General features: G+C 39.2%; 1 protein-coding gene across 11 annotated transcripts in view; it reads left to right on the top strand.

Annotated features, from left to right (window-relative positions):
* MAST2 (microtubule associated serine/threonine kinase 2) overlaps positions 1–18,673 on the top strand; it is a 205,928-nt gene that overhangs the window by 21,299 nt on the left and 165,956 nt on the right. For all 11 annotated transcript variants that reach the window (XM_046010796.1, XM_046010767.1, XM_046010828.1 and 8 more), the window contains exons 2-3: positions 4,941–5,088; positions 9,534–9,676. In XM_046010796.1, coding sequence (XP_045866752.1) covers positions 4,941–5,088; positions 9,534–9,676 — 291 coding nt within the window. The remainder of the gene's footprint in view (positions 1–4,940; positions 5,089–9,533; positions 9,677–18,673) is intronic.

The raw sequence follows: 18,673 nt of genomic DNA, 5'->3' as shown, positions 1-18,673 counted from the left end.
TTGTTTTTGATTGTTGAAGGCTGTAGTTGTCCATTTATCTAGTGAGTTTTCCCAACTCCCCCGCCCCCCAGAAATTGAATTCCTTGCTCTGTGTGGTGCTGAAGTCTCTGTTCTTAGCTTGTGTTTTGATGGAGACATCCTTGATCACCAGGAGCTAAACAAACATATCTCCTCCAGGGTTTTTGCAGGTGGACTCTGTGCTTAGCCAGACTAGAGATCAGACTGAGATGAAAGCTTAAAATCTTTTGAGGTCTTCCCTGAGCATTCATTTTGCCCAGGGCTCCCCCCCCCCCACTTTATTTATTTAATCTCTACACCTAACATGGGGCTTAAACTCAGGATCCTGAGATCAAAAGCCCATGCTCTTACTGCTGAGCCAGCCAAGTGTCCCTGCCTTGGGTTTTCTGAGTTATCCTATATACACAGGTATTTTTAATTGCCCTAATTTCCCAAAGAAATTCTTCTCTTTTCCTCCCAGATTTTAGGCAGTTTATTTTATGTCTCATTTATAATCTTTTGGCCCAGGTCGCTGTGGGTGGTTGGATCTTTTCACAGTGTTTTTGAGCAATGCCTTCTGCTTTTCCATCATGAGCAGATTCAGAGTTAGGTGAAATAAAGGTACGCCTTGAGTCAGTCCTTCAGGTAGCCCCAGACAAGTTGGAATAGATACAAACAATAATTTGCAAACAAGGTCTGTTGTGTTCCTTTTAGAACCAGGGGTCAGGGTCCTGCACTGGAAACACCAGTTGACATCTGCAGACTGTATCTAGGAGTGGGTGGGCAAGGGCAAGCGAAAATGCTGCAAAGCTGTCCTACTATTATTTTTTTAAAAAGATTTATTGATTTATTTTAGAAAGTGAGCACATGTGTGCACATGAGCAGGGTAGAGGGGTAGAGGGAGACAGAAAAGGAGAGAGAATCTAGAGCAGCCTTCCTGGTGAGTGCAGAGCCCAAAGTAGGGCTGGATCCCTTAACCTTGAGATCATGACCTGAGCCGAAACCAAGCCGAAACCAAGAGTCCCAACACCCAACCAGTGGAGCCAACCAGGTGCCCCGCTTTCCTACTATTTTCAGGTTGACTTCTTGGTTCAGCATTTTCTTGGCTGTAAACTTTTGACTATTTCCCAGAATTCTGACAAAGGTGGTTCTGACATTTTCTGTATGCTTTTTCAATTGTTTCTGTGGGGGGATGTTAGCTTGCAGCTGTGGGGTTTTGTTTTTGTTTTTGCCTCTCATTTGATTTTTTTTTTTTACACCTCTCATTTGATTTTAATTTTTGTTTCCCTAATGATAAATGATGTTGAGAATGGTTTTGTGTGTTCATTTGCCATAATTGCCTCTTGTTTAAGTGTCTATTCAGTTTTTCGCTCATGTTTTTTATTGGCTTATGTGTTTTCTTACTGAATTTTCAAAGATCTCTCTATATACTGAATGCCAGTCCTTTCTCACATGTGTTTTGCAAGTATTTTTTCCTTGTGTGTGATTTGTTTTCATTTTTTTTTTAAGATTTTATTTATTTATTTGACAGAGAGAGAGATCACAAGTAGGCAGAGAGGCAGGAAGAGAGAGAGAGAGAGAGGGAAGCAGGCCCCCGCCGGGCAGAGAGCCCGATGAGGGACTTGATCCCAGGACTCCGGGATCATGACCTGAGCGGAAAGCAGAGGCCCAACCCACTGAGCCACCCAGGCGCCCCTTGTTTTCATTTTTTAACAGTATCCTTTTATGAGTAGTAGTTTGTTTTTTTTTTAAGATTTTTTATTTATTTATTTGACAGAGAGAGAGAGATCACAAGTAGGCAGAGAGGCAGGCAGAGAGAGAGGAGGAAGCAGGCTCCCTGCAGAGCAGAGAGCCCGATGCGGGGCTCGATCCCAGGACCCCGAGATCATGACCCGAGCCGAAGGCAGCGGCCCAATCCACTGAGCCACCCAGGCGCCCCATGAGTAGTAGTTTTTAAATTTGATAAAGTCTAATTTATAAATTTGTTCTTTTTAAACTTATGTTTTGTATCTTATCTAAGAACTCTCAAAGTAACAAAAATTGACTCTTGTATTTTCTTCTGAAGTTTTATACTTTTAGATTTTATAGTTTGATTCATGATCCATTTAATTTTTGTCTGTTTTTGATATGCTTGAGGTATGGGTCAAAGTTCTTGTTTATGTATGTGTGTATATATATACACATACATATAGATAAGCAAAGGTTTTTTGATATGGATTAAGAGGATGGACTTTGATTAGCGTGGCACCTGGGTTTGACTCTTGGTAGGGTAGATCAGGAAGAATCTGCCACAAGGTACAGAATTCTTTTCACCTACCAGTCTTTGGTAGGTGAAGGTAGGTAAGACAACTCCTAATGAGAGTTAATCCAAGTTTTTAGTCTTTGAGTGTAGACTCCACTTTCAGCTGTGAATCCTTTACTTTGAATCCTATCCTTAATAGCACAGGTACAGTGTAAGCACAACACTAGCTTTCTGGGTAAAGTTTGCTTTGGTATTGTGGAGGAGGGAGATGGTTCTGAGCCAAGACACAGAGACTGAGTCTTTGTGAGGATTCCCAGAGTAATAGGCAAAATAGCCACAACTCAGTACTCTGAATTAAAAGAGAAAGCAGTAAGCTGCAGAGTATATGGATGAGCAATTAGTCTTAGTCACAAAAGGAGCAACAATAACCACCAACACAGGACTAGATCTCTACCAATTAAGAGAAAGTCTTATCCTTTTCAATCATCCTATTCCCTAGCATAACATAACAAAGGAAAAAAAAAGGCCAGAGAACATTCTCTCTCTCTCAAAGAAATAAATAAAATCTTTTAAAAAATACTAATTTGAAAGTTAAATTTCATATCCAATTTAACTATTTCATATCCAATTTAACTAATTTAACTAATTTCATATCCTCCCTTTGCAAGGTTTTGACAGGTGAGACTTAGAATAAGAAGGAGTATGATTTACTTTTACTTTTCTGTTTTCTAGCTTTTTTTTTTTAAAGATTTTATTTATTTATTTGACAGAGAGTGATATCACAAGTAGGAAGAGAGGCAGGCAGAGAGAGAGGAGGAAGCAGGCTCCCTGCTGAGCAGAGAGCCTGATGCGGGGCTCGATCCCATGATCCCTAGGATCATGACCTGAGCCGAAGGCAGAGGCTTTAACCCACTGAGCCGCCCAGGTGCCCCTCTAGCTTTTTTTTTTTTTGGTATGTTATAAGAAATAGGATAATTGAAAAGGATAGGGCTTTCTCTTAATTGATAGTGATCTAGTCCTGTATTGGTGGTTGCTCCTTTTCTGGCTAAGACTAATTGCTCATCCATACACTGTAGCGGGCACTCCAGTGCCGACTCTCTGATGTAGCTCATTTGTAAGTTATTTTGAGGATGAGACCTTTCCTTCTCCATATTGTCTTCACCTGAGATATTATTTCAATGCTTGATATCCTTCAGGGCTTCCTTATTTTCTTCCACCGAAAGCTGGTTGCTGAGGGTGTTGCCTATGTGAGTAGCCAGCCCTTTTTTGTGGGTTATCAGCATTAGTGCCCAAACCTGGCTTCCTTCCATGGTTTGTCCTTGATTCATAGGTAGTTTCATTCTTGACACACCAAATGGTGGGCATGTAGACTGCTCTCTTACTGCCTTCTTTCTGTATTAGCTACGTCTTCCAATTCTGCCTCCCTGCTCAACTCTGTTACAGTTAACTTGACACATCATTTGCTTTAATGATTCAGTGCCTAAGTATCTCTCCTTATCATTTTATCCATCTACTACCAGTCTGTTTATTTATTTTAAAAGATTTTATTTATTTATTTGACAGAGAGATCACAAGTAGGCAGAGAGGCAGGCAGAGAGAGGGTGAAACAGGCTCCCTGCTGAGCAAAGAGCCTGATGTGGGGCTTGATCCCTGGACCCTGAGATCATGACCTGAGCTAAAGGCACTTTATTTAGCTCAGCCCACTGAGCTAACCCAATGAGCCACCCAGGCGCCCCCATTTACTACCAATTTAAAAAATACTGTTTCCTTGTTTCTTCTGTTATTTTTCTTTAAGTTTACATTTTTTTTTCCCTTGGGCATATATAAATTATATTCTGGATAGCCATCACCAACCAATATTGGCACTTTCCCATGTTTTTGAACCCATCGGTCACACTGTATGATCTTAGAGGGTTTTTTTTTCCTTAAATCTTAAGGAGGCTGGCATTTTCTGATTTTTCCCCCTCTGTGGCTTTTACTATTTACTCGAGTCTTGTTCTTCACACGGTGGGAAACATAGATTTTAGTTATTTCTTTTTATGTTTCTCATTTTTGTCTTTGTACTGTCCATATCACTTTGATGTGCGACTTGTCTGTGTTTGTTATAGCTTCCTTCATTGAAATATGAAAAATATGTCTCATTTGCCTTATTTTTTTCAGAATAGTTTAGTCACCAATTAGGTGAGCATTTGCTTCAAAATGTATGAATTTTTTTTAAGATTTTATTTATTTATTTGAGAGAGAGAGAGATCACAAGTAGGCAGAGCAGCAGGCAGAGAGAGAGGGGGAAGCAGGCTCCTCGCTTAGCAGAAAGCCTCATGCAGGGCTCAATCCCAGGACCCCGCGACCATGACCCGAGCCCAAGGCAGAGGCTTAACCCACTGAGCCACCCAGGCGCCCCAAATAAATAAAATCTTAAAAAAAAAAAAAAAGAAACTAAGAGTTGGATGCTCAACCGACTGAGTCACCAGGTGCCCCTTTGGCATTTTATAATCAATGTCCCACAGCCTTCATAGCATACCCAAACAGCTTTTACTAAGAAGTATGTTTCTGGCTTTAGCTGTTGAGCAGAAAGTATAAAATGCTGGCACTTTTTAACTGCAATGAATGTTGTAGAGATGTTTGATATAAAGTCCTTGCAGACTTTATATCAAACATTACAGACTTATATTTTACCTTTTTTTTTTTTTTTTCTTTAAAGGATGTGATAGCTGGACTTAGTCCCCTGCTTTTTAGGAAGCTCAGTAATCCTGACATATTTTCATCCACCGGAAAAGCTAAACTCCAACGACAACTTAGTCAGGATGACTGTAAGTTGCGGAGAGGAAGTCTGGCCAGTTCGCTGTCAGGTGAGTATCTAATTTTGTTTTTTAAGAAATGTGCAACTGTGTTGTCCACACATTCAAGTGTATATCACTTATATTTAAGGGTATATCAACTGACCTGGCATCTTGATACCTTCTTCTCTGGTGATAGTCTTGTATAGAATACTTACAGGATAAGGCCTTCTTCCTCTCTTTACTATTTCCTCATGGCATATCAGAATGGTGGCTTCAACCCGCTAGATATTTCATAGTTGACCACTATCACTGGTTTTTCCTTTCGAATTTGACTTTTGCTCTCTGCTTATTCTGTGGACCTCAGATCCTTTGCTTTTTTTATTTACTTTTTCCTATTTTCAAAATCTATTCCAAAGCCTACAGTGCCTCCCCACCTTCCCCATAGAAAAGTCTTTAAAAAATTCAAGGGGAAGAAATGATACAAGAAGTCATCGTCCAAATAGGAAACAGTTAAAATGTGACATAATTTTAAGCAATCAGTACACTATTAAAGAATCCACTGGTCTCAGCTGAAAAGATAGTAGAGAAGAAAATAAAATCCTCCTGTATTCCCTTCTAGTTTTAAATTTCTTCTTATTTTTGTCCCTTTTCAGGGGTATTCCCTTGGCTTTATCTTTCCACTCTTTGATTGAAATTGTTATTTTGCCAGGCATTTAATCACATAGAGCCATTTTTTGCTTTCATTGTATTCTGTTCTTCTTTTAAGGAGGTATTATAAGGTAATAACCTTATAAATACTGTCTGAGTAAATAGAATTTTGATTTTTGTATTAAAATTTTTTTAAAGTTTTATTTTGTTTCTGAATCAACTCTTTTGAGCACCTAATAACCAGAATCCATTGCTTTGCTCTGAGATGCCATATTCCTTCTATCCTTTGAAGTAATTGATTGTACTGGGTTGTACAATGTGGGAATGTGGTTGTGTTTGATTCTTTATAGATTTTCAGTTAATCTGAGTTCAGCCTTACATCTTAATTTTATATCCTCTTTGGTAGCTTGCATTTCTGAGTACTGAGCTTATCTGAGATTTTGCAGGGTAGCCTCCTATTGCATTTAACTGCCATTTAACTGTAGCCTTCTCTAAGCTTATTTTACCTTGTGTCTTTCTTTCTTTCTTTCTTTTTTTTTTTTAAAGATTTTATTTATTTATTTGACAGAGAGAGATCATAAGTAGGCAGAGAGGCAGGCAGAGAGAGTGAGAGGGAAGCAGGCTCCCCGCCGAGCAGAGAGCCCGATGTGGGACTCGATCCCAGGACCCTGAGATCATGACCTGAGCCAAAGACAGCGGCTTAAACCACTGAGCCACCCAGGCACCCCTCCTTTTTTTTTTTTTTTTTAAAGGTTTTATTTATTTATTTGACAGACAGAGATCACAAGTAGGCAGAGAGGCAGGTAGAGAGAGAGAGAGGAAGGGAAGCAGGCTCCCTACTAAGCAGAAAGCCTCGACTCGGGGCTTGATCCCAGGACCCTGGGATCATGACCTGAGCCGAAGGCAGAGGCTTTAACCCACTGAGCCACTCAGGTGTCCCACCTTGTCTTTCTTTGCCCAGTTCCATTGGTTACGATTCATCTGTCTGTTTTAGGTTTCCCACAAATTTTATTCATCTCCTCAGTTACTCCCCCTTCCCTCATTACAGCCTTTGTTTATTTTACTTCTTTCTTTTCTTTTTTTTTTTTTTAAAGATTTTATTTATTTATTTGACAGACAGAGATCACAAGTAGACAGAGAGAGGGGGAAGCGGGCTCTCTGCTCAGCAGATCGATGCGGGGCTCGATCCCAGGACCCTGAGACCATGACCTGAGCTGAAGGCAGAGGCTTAACCCACTGAGCCACCCAGGCGCCCCATATTTTACTTCTTTATTTTCATTTTCTGTCCTGGGTGACAAAAGATAAAAGTGTGTGCTCATTCAGCCATATTTAACAGGGAATCTTTTACATATTAACCTCTTGAATCATTGTGAGAATAATTAGAAGTTTTTTTTTTCTGAGTTATTTCTCTACTAAAGGGCTAGTTTCTCCATTTGTTCATATTGTTGCTTCTGTTTTATATTGTTTGTTTTCCTCAAATTCTTGGCAATCCTGCGTACATTTCTTTTTTTTTTAAAGTGGTTTTTTTTAATTTTTATTTATTTATTTTTAAGATTTTATCTATTTATTTGACAGAGAGAGAGATCACAAGTATGCAGAGAGGCAGGCAGAGAGAGAGGAGGAAGCAGGCTCCCTGCGGAGCAGAGAGCCCGATGCGGGGCTCGATCCCAGGACCCTGAGATCATGACCTGAGCTGAAGGCAGCAGCTTAATCCACTGAGCCACCCAGGTGCCCCCCTGCGTACATTTCAAGGCCAGACTAGTATATGTCCAAATGGGTTTCTTTTGCAGGTGCATAAATCTCTTTCCCCAGCAAGCCCTTATTTTGAAGGGAGATAGAGATATGATACTAGCCTTTGTTTATGTGTATAGGGTAAGTTAAGGAGCTAGCTTTCCTTTAGAATATATAGATGAGGATAAGCAGATGATCTGGAGAACTTAGCAACATTTGTAGAAGGAAAGCAGACAGGCTGTCTCTACTCTGGTCTTAATGGAAGTTTTGAGTAGGGAACTATTCTTTGTAGAGGGTTTTGTGGGAAGACTTTCTGGTAAAGCATACATTTGCACACAGACTTGGAAGATAACTAGACTTTTAAAAAAACATTGCATTTTTCTGATTAAAAAAGTAAATATGCCAGTAATAAAAAATTTGAGTTCAAAGACCAGCATTATGTCAAAGTGAAAAGTTCTTCTTAGGGGTGCCTGGGTGGCTAAGTCGGTAAAGCTGCTGCCTTTGGCTCAGGTCATGATCCCAGGGTCCTGGGATTGAGTCCCGTGTCTGGCTTTTTGCTCGTCAGGGAGCCTGCTTCTCTCTCTGCTTCTGCCTGCCACTCTGCCTGCTTGTGCGCGTGCTCGCTCTCTCTCTCTGACAAATAAATAAATAAAATCTTTAATAAAAAGTTCTTCTTAATCTTTACTTCTGTCTCCCTTCCTCCTCCCTTAACCTTTATATATACTCTTTATATATACCCTTTATATATACTTTATATGTATATATACTCTTTATATATACTCCATTATTTTAAAAATATACTTTTAAAAATTTATGTAAATATACACAAACATTTTCTTTAAAATAAAAATTGATATCATATGCCATACACTTCCTTTTGGCTTTCTTTACTTAACAGGAAATGTTGAACATTTTTCCCTTGACTACATTTTGAGATGCCTCATTATTTTTAATGGGTTCAGTATGTCATTTTGTAGAGATACTATAATATCTTTAAATTGCAATAAACGTTTATCTTATTTTCAGTTTTATTCTGGTGAGCATTGCTAGGTGAGCGTTCTGGTTTATTTTTTCGTTATACTACACTACTACAGGTGGAATGCTGGGTCCAAACATATTCAAATTAAAATTTTAGTCAGTTTTGCTAAATTGCCCTCCAAATAAATTGCATCACATTTTGTTTGCAGTAAAAGGGAATGTTGTACCAAAAACAAAACTAAAAACTCCTTTTGCTCACATCTTTATTACAGTGGGTATTTCCATGTTGAATAGGATTTTTCCAGGAAGAGGGAAAGGTTTTCACATGAATTGGGTGATCAAGATAAACCCAGGTGAAAATGCAGGGCATAATATTGAAGTTGAGTGAGCAAAGGGATGTGGAAGAATTAAAGGAGATGAGGCCAGGAAGATAATCTGGATTTATGGAGGAGGATCTCTTTAGTTTTTTTTTTTTTTCTTCTTCTTTTTTTTTTAACGTTTGGCTAATTTTGAACAGTAGGGAGTCATAAGAAGTTTTTTTTAGGGTAGGGAATGATACCACGTTTGTTTTGGTTAGATCACTAGCATCAGTGTTGAGGAACATGACGAAGGAAGAGATTGAGATAGGACTTGTACCTCAATTAGAAGGTCATTGCAATTCTAGGTACTCTGTCTTTTGTAAGTGACTCTCTTGTAGTCTTTGGGATTAAGGTAGCCAGTCAGTCAACCTGGACTGAACACATGAAGTCTGGCCAGAGCATTATAGATTCCTTGTTCATCTTCTGAAAACGTGAGGGCCAAACTTACCTAGGAGAAACTTTCAACTCCACTCATGTTGCATTGAGTTGGTGAGAAACTAAGTAGCATGGAAGGGACTAGAAAAAGCCTGCTGGGTTGGATGTCAGGTTTGGGTGCTGGCATGGTGATGGATATTACAGAGAATTTAAAATAGTCAATTCAGTTTCAGTACTCTATTTACAATTCTCCTTTCCACCAAGACAGCTGGAATTTTTTAAAGGGCTACAGATTCTAAAATGAATATGGCAGAACTTCATTTTATTTTGGATCACTATACTTTTATCCACTTGATATTGTATATTTTCATTAATTAATTAATAAATAATTACAAGTATATTTTCCAAACTTTGTGTTTGAAGGTAAGCAGCTGCTCCCCTTGTCCAGCAGTGTACATAGCAGTGTGGGACAGATGACTTGGCAGTCTTCAGGAGAAGCCTCAAACCTGGTTCGAATGAGGAACCAGTCCCTTGGACAATCCGCTCCTTCTCTTACTGCTGGCTTGGTAAGTGTTGGTAAAGACTGTCCCTTGCTCTATGAACAAATTCTTGATTGCCATGGCCACATTTATTATTTTTCTTTTTAGGATTTTGATAGTTTAATTTTTCAAAGTAAATTATAGAAAAAGAATGGATTTAATTGAATATATTCTGATTGCTCTCATCCAGTCACTGTACTGATTAGGTACGGAGAGTCAAGAAAAAGACTTAGTATGGTTGATTGAATGAATACATTTTCTGGGAAAGAGCTTTCCTTTTTCTTTTCTTTTCTTTTTTTTTTTTTTAAGATTTTATTTATTTATTTGAGAGAGACTGAGATAGCGAGAGAGCACAAGAGGGGAAAGAGAAGAAGAAGTAGGCTCCTTGCACAGTGAGCCTGAGGCAGGGCTTGATCCCAGGACCCTGCGATCATGACCTGAGCCGAAGGCAGATGCTTAACTGACTGAGCTACCTGGGCGCTCTATGTTAAAGAGCTTTGTAATAGATAGGATTCTTAACCTTGTGAAGTTATGTTGCTTCTGTGTATAGTTCTGTGATACACATATTTAGTATATGAGGATAGCATAGTGGGCAGTTCAGGATATATTGGATGCAAGAATGAGCCTTTCAGGATTTGTAAGATAGACAGAATCTAACAAAGGTTAAGCTGTGTAGTCTGGGCAGGTTGTTTTCTGCCTGTAATTGCATCTTCTACACTTTTATCCTCAGTACCTCTGCCTTTCTATTGAAGGTGCCCTTTGACTTCCTGCTTATCTCACATTCTTCCTAAAGGACAAGGCACACAAGTAATTTTCAGGGTACAGTAACAGAAGCTTGTTCCCATTAAAATATAATCTCATTGGGGCGCCTGGGTGGCTCAGTGGATTAAAGCCTCTGCCTTCTGCTCGGGTCATGATCCCAGGGTCCTGGGATTGAGCCCCGCGTCTGGCTCTCTGCTCCGCGGGGAGCCTGCTTCCTCCTCTCTGCCTGCCTCTCTGCCTAGTTGTGATTTCTCTCTGTCAAATAAAAAAAAAAAAAAAATAAAAAAATATATATATATGTATGTGTATATATATATATATATATATATATATATATATATAATCTCATCTATTCTTTAGGATTATAAATCTTTTGGGTTGGCATGTATAGATTAGAAAGCTTTGTCCATTTGTCCATTCTGGGAAGTGGGGATAGGGAAAAGAGTCTTCTTTATTGTAGGTGGGAAGTTAATTTTTGGGTCACAAGATTGCCCTGTGATCTGAAGTTTGTGACTCTTAGGCCACAGGAAGAATCAGGAATTTTCCACTCCTTAACTTTTTATTTTGAAAATTTCAAATACAGTGAATATCCACATAAATTTACTTAAATTGGTCAATTTGGTTGTAACTCATATTTTGCCACATTTGCTTTATCTGTGTATATATATGTATTTTTTTTTCCTCTGAAACATTTCAAAGCAAGTCACAGACCTTATGATACCTCATCCTTAAGTATTTTTTGTAAGACCAAGGGCAATCTCTTAACCATAGTATATTATCAGATCCAAGAAGTTTAAGATCAATTTAATAATAGTATCTGAGAGAAAGACTATATTCAAATTTCCTTACTTGGTCTCAGCATGTCTATTAAAGCGCTACATCTTCTTCCTTTTAACCTCTGGAATATTAAAAAATATATATATATATATAGATATACACATATATCTATATATATGTATATATATATGTACCCTATCATAGAGATTGATTAATTTAGATTTTAAAGTAATCTCTTGGGGCTCCTGGGTGACTTAGTCAGTTAAGCATCTGCCTTTGGGTCAGGTCATGATCCCAGAGTTCTGGGGTTGAGTCCTGTGTCGGGGAGTCTGCTTCTCCCTCTGCCCCTCCCCCGTTCATGCTCTCTTTTTCTCTCAAATAAATAAAACCTTAAAAAAAAAAAAAAGTAATCTCTACACCCATAGTGGGGCTCAAATTCACAACCCCTGAGATCAAGAGTTACATTCTACTAAATGAGCCAGCCAGGCACCCTGCTTCATAGAGATTTGGATCCAATGGGACTTATTGCTACATAGACCCAGCCTCCAAGGGATTTCTGGGTCAACAGGAGACATATGTAACAACTAATTTTAACATTTAATGAACTGCCCATTATGACTACTTAAAACATAATTAAAAGGGGACAAGAATAATTATTCTTGGGTGTAATTATTCGGGAGATAAATTTGCTGGAGGTTACACTTGACCAGAGTCTGGAGAATGGATAACCAAAAGCTTAATATAGCAAATATTTTCTTTTCTTTATTTCTTTTTTTTTTAAAGATCTTATTTTATTTTATTTTATTTATTCATTTGAGAGCCTGTGTGCATGAGGGGTGGGCATGAGCAGTGAGGGGTGGGAAGCAAAGGGAGAGGGAGAGAGAATCTGAAGCAGACTCTATGCTGAGGTGGAGCCTGACATGGGGCTCCATCTCACTGCTGAGAGATCATCGCCTGAGCTGAAAGCAAGAGTCAGTTGCTTAACCGACCGAACCACCCAGGCACCCCTACTTATTTATTTTTTAAAGGGAGGTGCAGAGGGAAAGGGAGAGAGAATCCTAAGAAGCCCCATGGTGCTGAACATGGAGCCCCATACAGGACTCATCTAATGACCCTGAGATCAGAACCTGTGTCCAGGGGCGCCTGGGTGGCTCAGTGGGTTAAGCCTCTGCCTTCGGCTCAGGTCATGATCCCAGGGTCCTGGGATTGAGTCCCGTATCGGGCTCTCTGCTCAGCAGGGAGTCTGCTTCCTCCTCTCTCTCTGCCTGCCTCTCTGCCTACTTGTGATCTCTGTCTGTTAAATTAAAAAAAAAAAAAAAAAAGAACCTGTGTCCAAACCAAGAGTCAGCACTTAACCAACTACACTATACAGGCCCCCTGCAAATATTTTCACTTTGAGGCCATCCAAGTGGTGGGTGTTTATGAAGAGATTTTTAGACTTATCCCTCATTTCCTAGTATCTGGTGAGAGGATTTCTCTGAAGACCTATTTCCCCCATATATGTAGAAACCATGATTCTAATTAGTGGCTTCTAATTAGTGTTCTTATAAAAAGGATTATACAGTCATTATATTGTATGCTCCCAAGTGGGAAAAATTTTAGATGACATCTTGTCCGAGATTAACTTTGTCTTTAAAAAAAATTCATATACAATTGAAAATCTAGTGTTAAAAGTGGCATGGGAGAAACACGTTTGGATTAGAACTTGGAAGACCAGGATGTATCTGATACTTAGCTGTCTGAATCTGAGTAAAGACTAGACTTATTTGAGCCTTTTTTTCACATCTTTCAAATAAACTTACTTTCTGCTTTGCTTTCTCATGAATTGTTAATATCTAAAACTTTGATCTTTGATTTTTGTCTCTTGTTATTTCTGACATGAATCCACTGAACTATATCATCATGTCTAAGACTCCATCTGTTTTAGCTTTTTACACTTGTTAAATTTGTTTTTAAAAAATCTTTTTTATGTATTTGAGAAAGAGAGAGAGAGAGAGTATGTGTGAGTCAATGCACAAGCACAAGCAGAGGGAAGAGGAGAGGGAGAGGCAGGTTCCCCACTGAGCAGAGAGCCCAACTTGGGGCTCCATCCCAGGATTCCAGGATCATGACTTGAGCCCAAGGCAGACGCTTAACCGACTGAGCCGCCCAGGTGCCCCAGGACTCCATCTGCTTGTTCTGCCTTTCTGTTCCCCTAAACCATTTCTTCCTTGGCTGTTCCCTGAATTGTTAATTAGCGCTATTATCCACCCAGTAGTTCAGCCAGACACCTGGAACTCTTTTTTTTTTTCCTTCTTTTTTAAAGATTTTATTTATTTATTTGACAGAGATCACGAGTAGGCAGAGAAGCAGGCAGAGAGGGAGAAAGGAGGAAGCAGGCTCCCTGCTGAGCAGAGAGCCTGATGCTGGGCTCAATCCTAGGACCCTGAGATCATGGCAGAGGCTTTAACCCACTGAGCCACCCAGGTGCCCTGAGACCTGGAACTCTTTGACTCTTCCTCTACCCTTCCTCTTCTCCCCTCCCCATCCAGTCACCCAGACAGCGTTAGCTTGCAACATCTCCAGGTGTCTACATTTTTTTCACCACAGTTGTAGCCCATTCTAAGCCATAATTACAGTCTTTTTGCTGAGATCATTGTTATGTCCTCATTATGTGAACACCATATTCAGTCTTCTTCCTTTCCAGGCCGCTTTTTACTCTAAAGTCTTATTTCAAAGACAAAGTGATCACGTCTATTGTTTCTTTAGTTTTTTTTTTTTTTAATTGAAGTATAGTTGACACACAATGTTATGTTAGTTTCAGGTGTATAACGTAGTGATTCCACAAGTCTGTATGTTGTGCTGTGTTCACCTTAAGCGCAGCTCCCATCTGTCACCACACAGTGCTACTACAATACCTTTAACTGAGTAACCTTTTAGTTTTGTCTTCCAGTTTTTTCATTTGGCTAATATTTATGCAGCACCAATGTTTAGCCATTCACTTGATTGTCTTTCAATAGCTTCCTATAATGGTTATTATAATGTATAATAATTAATAATTATTGAGTGGATGAGTTTTCATTGAGATAACAAATAGGTAATGAGAAACTAGAGACAGATTGCAGTTGGAAGAATTAGGCCTGGATGCTTTTTCTTGGAAATCAGAATGTTGGATTCAAGTAATTTATATCTCAGTATAAGGGTGACCTAAGCAGTGAACAGTACTGAATATTGGCATTTTAGTAGGAGGAATGTGAATCCCAAAAATCTTATAACCTGTAGGGTTTGACTGATTCTTCAGATGTACAGTACTCATACAGTATTTGTCTTTCTCTGATTGACTTATTTTGCTTATTTTTGCTTTTGAGATTCTTTTTTTACTTTGTTAGCAGACATTGCCTTTATAGGAATGATGCCTTTACAGTGTTAAAAACAAAACAAAAATCAACCCGACTAGATTTGAAGATCTAATTAGCTTTATTAGATCATTTATGAATCAGACAGCATCACATCCAGCAAGTAGAAGGGAGCTCCAAGGAGTTGAGCAAGAAAAAGGTTTTTAAGGGAAGGAAGAGGGCACACAAAGAAAAAAAGAAGGATTATTATTATTAGCAGGGCATGCATTGTTATTTTTTTTAAGACTTTATTTATTTATTTGACAGGCAGAGATCACAAGTAGGCAAAGAAGCAGGCTGAGAGAGGAAGGGAAGCAGGCTACCCGCCGTGCAGAGAGCCTGATGTGGGGCTCCATCCCAGGACCCTGAGATCTTGACCTGAGCTGAAGGCAGAGGCTTTAACCCACTGAGCCACCCAGGTGCCCCAGGAATGCATTATTTAGGCAAGGTTGCCCTCTTTTTTATTTATTTGTCAGAGAGAGAGAGAGCACAGGCAGACAGAGTGGCAGGCAGAGAGAGAAGCAGGCTCCCTGCTGAGCAAGGAGCCCGATGTGGGACTCGATCCCAGGACACCGGGATCATGACCTGGGCCGAAGGCCCAACCAACTGAGCCACCCAGGCGTCCCGCAAGGTTGCCCTCTTAAGGGGAGGAGGAGTCTATTAGTAAATTTTCCAGTATTGACTGGGAAAGTCCTTTAGGTGGGTTAAAGGTTATATTGTTGGGGATCGAAACTACAGTTAGGTTAGGTATTGTCTTTCTGACTTTAGGCTTAACCTAAGGGATGCCATTTTGAGTCTCTGGTTTTCTTTTTAACAATAGGAATGATCATTTGCAAAGAATGACTCTGTCCATCATTATGTTTCCACTTTACATGTAGCATTATATGTGGCACATAGTAAGCAATGCATAATTTCTTATTAAATGAGTAAAGAACTTTTTGGAATATCTTTGCTAATGTTACAGCTGGTTGGATTAATACTTGTTTGCAGTATAACGTCTGCAAAAGAAGGTTGATTTTTTTTTTTAATGTGTCAGTATTAAAATGATATCACACAGATCTGAAATGATGTCACACAGATCTCTATTCTTGTCCTTAATAATCATTCATTTCATCAACTTCCTTAATAAACATATAGAAAGAATGTTTATCACATATGCTGATGGCACATTTTCCATGTTGAATACATTCAGTCAGAACCTCAAAAACAGAAATGATGGCTCAAGAAGAACTAGCAAATGAGATTTAACAGAGAAAAAAAGTAAGATTTAAAGAACCAGAGCTCAACACCAGATTGAACTTTGGAGTTAAGTTTGAAGACATTATATACCCTAAGAGAAAAATCTCTAACCATTAAGCAGTCACTCTCCATTCCACCTTCATCCCATCCCTGGCATCTACCAATCTGCATTCTGTCTCTATGGATTACCTAATCTGGATAGTTCATGTAAAGGGAATCATGTAATTTGTGATCTGTTTCATTTAACATAATGTTTTTGAAATTTATCTACCTTGTAGTTGAGTTCTTGGTTTAAATTCTTTTGGATATATAACTAGGGGTGGAATTGCTGAATCATGGTAATTCTGTGTTTAACTTTTTGAGGCACCACTAACCTGTTTTCCACAATGGCTGCATTGAAAATTGTTTTGTAGGGGCGCCTAGGTGGCTCAGTGCGTTAAAGCCTCTGCCTTCAGCTCCAGTCATGATCCCAGGGTCCTGGAATCGAGCCCCGCATCGGGCTCTCTGCTTAGCAGGGGGCCTGCTTCCTCCTCTCTCTCTCTGCCTGCCCCTCTTCCTGCTTGTTATCTCTATCTGTCAAATAAATAAAATCTTAAAAAAAAAAAAAAGAAAATCGTTTTGTATTCCCACCAACAATGTATGAGAGTTTCGGTTTCTCTACATCTTCACTAATATTTGTTATTTTTAAAAAAAATTACAGTCATTCTAATGGGTGTTTAGTGACTTTGATTATTTAAAGTTTTCATTATTATTATATTTTAAAAAATTATTTTAAGATTTATTTATTTGAGAGAGAGAGAGTGGAGGGGAAGGACAGCAGGAGAGGGAGAGAATCTCAAACAGACTTGGTCCTGAGCGTGGAGCCCAATGCAGAGGCTCAGTCATGACTCAAGCTGGAATCAAGAATCTGATGCTCTTGGGGCACCTGGGTGGCTCAGTTGGTTAGGTGTGTGCCTTTGGATTGGGTCATGATCTCAGGGTCCTGGGATCGAGTCCCACATCAGTGCTCTGCTCAGCGCTCTCTGCTTCTCCCTCTCCCTCTGTACTTTCCCTCTCTCTCAAATAAATAAATAAAATCTTAAAAAAAAGGTCAAATGCCCAAATGACTGAACCACCTAGGCACAACTATTATTGTATTTTTAATTTAATAATAGCTCAGAACTTTCTTGAGGTGGGCATATATGGGCTACACTTTTTTTTTTTTTTAAGATTTTATTTATTTATTTGGCAGAGAGAGATCACAAGTTGGCAGAGAGGCAGGCAGAGAGAGAGAGGGAAGCAGGCTCCCTGTGGAGCAGAGAGCCCGATGCGGGGCTCGATCCCAGGACCCTGAGATCATGACCCGAGCCGAAGGCAGCGGCTTAACCCACTGAGCCACCCAGGCGCCCATGGGCTACACTTTTAAAGGAATTAAAAATCCATGATACTGGGGCGCCTGGGTGGCTCATGGATTAAAGCCTCTGCCTTCGGCTCGGGTCATGATCTCAGGGTCCTGGGATCGAGCCCCGCATCGGGCTCTCTGCTCCGCAGGGAGCCTGCTTCCTCCTCTCTCTCTGCCTGCCTCTCTGCCTAGTTGTGATTTCTCTCTGTCAAATAAATAAAATATTAAAAAAAATAATCCATGATACTACTTAGAACCTTCTCATAACATTCTTTTTATTTTAAGCATTTGAAATATGGTTAAGCTTTATTCATTTTTAGATCTTTGTGATTAAAAAATTTTTTTAATGTAGTTTAATTTAGTTAACATATAGTGTATTATTAGTTTCAAGGGTAGAATTTAGTGATTCATCACTTGCATATACCCAGTGCTCATTACATCAAGTGCCCTCCTTAGTGTCCACCCCACTTACACTCCCCCAATCTCCCCTCCAGCATCCCTCAGTTTGTTTCCTGTAGTTAAGAGTCTCTTATGGTTTGTCTTCCTCTCTGTTTTCATCTTATTTTGTTTTTCCTTCCCTTCCCCATGCTCATCTGTTTTGTTCTTAAATTCCACATGTAAGTAAAATCATATGGTATTTGTCTTTCTCTGATTGACTTATTTTGCTTAGCATAACACCCTCTTATTCCATCCACATTGTTGTACATGGCAAGATTTCATTCTTTTTGATGGCTGAGTAATATTCCATTATATGTATATACTACATTTTTTTAATCCATTCATCTTTTGATGGACATGATTATTCTTTAATTATCATATAACAACTTCAAAGAGCAATACCCACAAATTTTTGTTTTACCCACTTCTATGTGACAGAGAGATTCTAAACTCAGCAACTTCCCCTTTCAGTCATGCCATTCTGTAGCTGTAGCTTTGCATTTTTTCCTGTGAGAGTTGAAGATCTCTGTATCTGTATTGTAATCAGTTGTATTGAGGTATCATTTACCTCAGGATAAAGTTCACCCATTTTAAGTGTACAATTTGATGAACTTTCCCAGATGTATATAATTGTGTCACTGTCACCAAACCATGATATGGTATAGAAAATCAGGGTATTGAAATATCATCCCAGAATATTCCTTGTCTCTTGTTTGTGGTCTATTCCCTTCCCCAGCCCCAGCCCCAGCCCTTGGCTACCACCGATCTGTTCTCTATCACTGTGATTTTTGCCTTTTGCAGAATCTCCTGTAAATGGGATCATATAGTATGTAATGTTTTGTGTCTTGAGTTCTTTTACTTAGCATAATGGTTTTGGGATTCACTCACATTGTTTTCAGTATCAGCAGTTCTTTTTTTTTTCCAAATTGCTGAAAGCATTCCTTTGCCATGGGTGTAATCAGACTTTGTCCATTCATCAGTTGATGGTCGTTTGGATTGTTTCTAGTTTTTGCCTGTTACTGAGAAAGCTCCTATGAAAGTTTGTGTGCAGTA

This window comes from Meles meles, chromosome 1, assembly GCF_922984935.1.
Source record: "Meles meles chromosome 1, mMelMel3.1 paternal haplotype, whole genome shotgun sequence".
Lineage (NCBI taxonomy): Eukaryota > Metazoa > Chordata > Mammalia > Carnivora > Mustelidae > Meles > Meles meles.
Note: the sequence above shows the minus strand (reverse complement) of the source record. Positions and strands in the feature narration are given on the sequence as shown.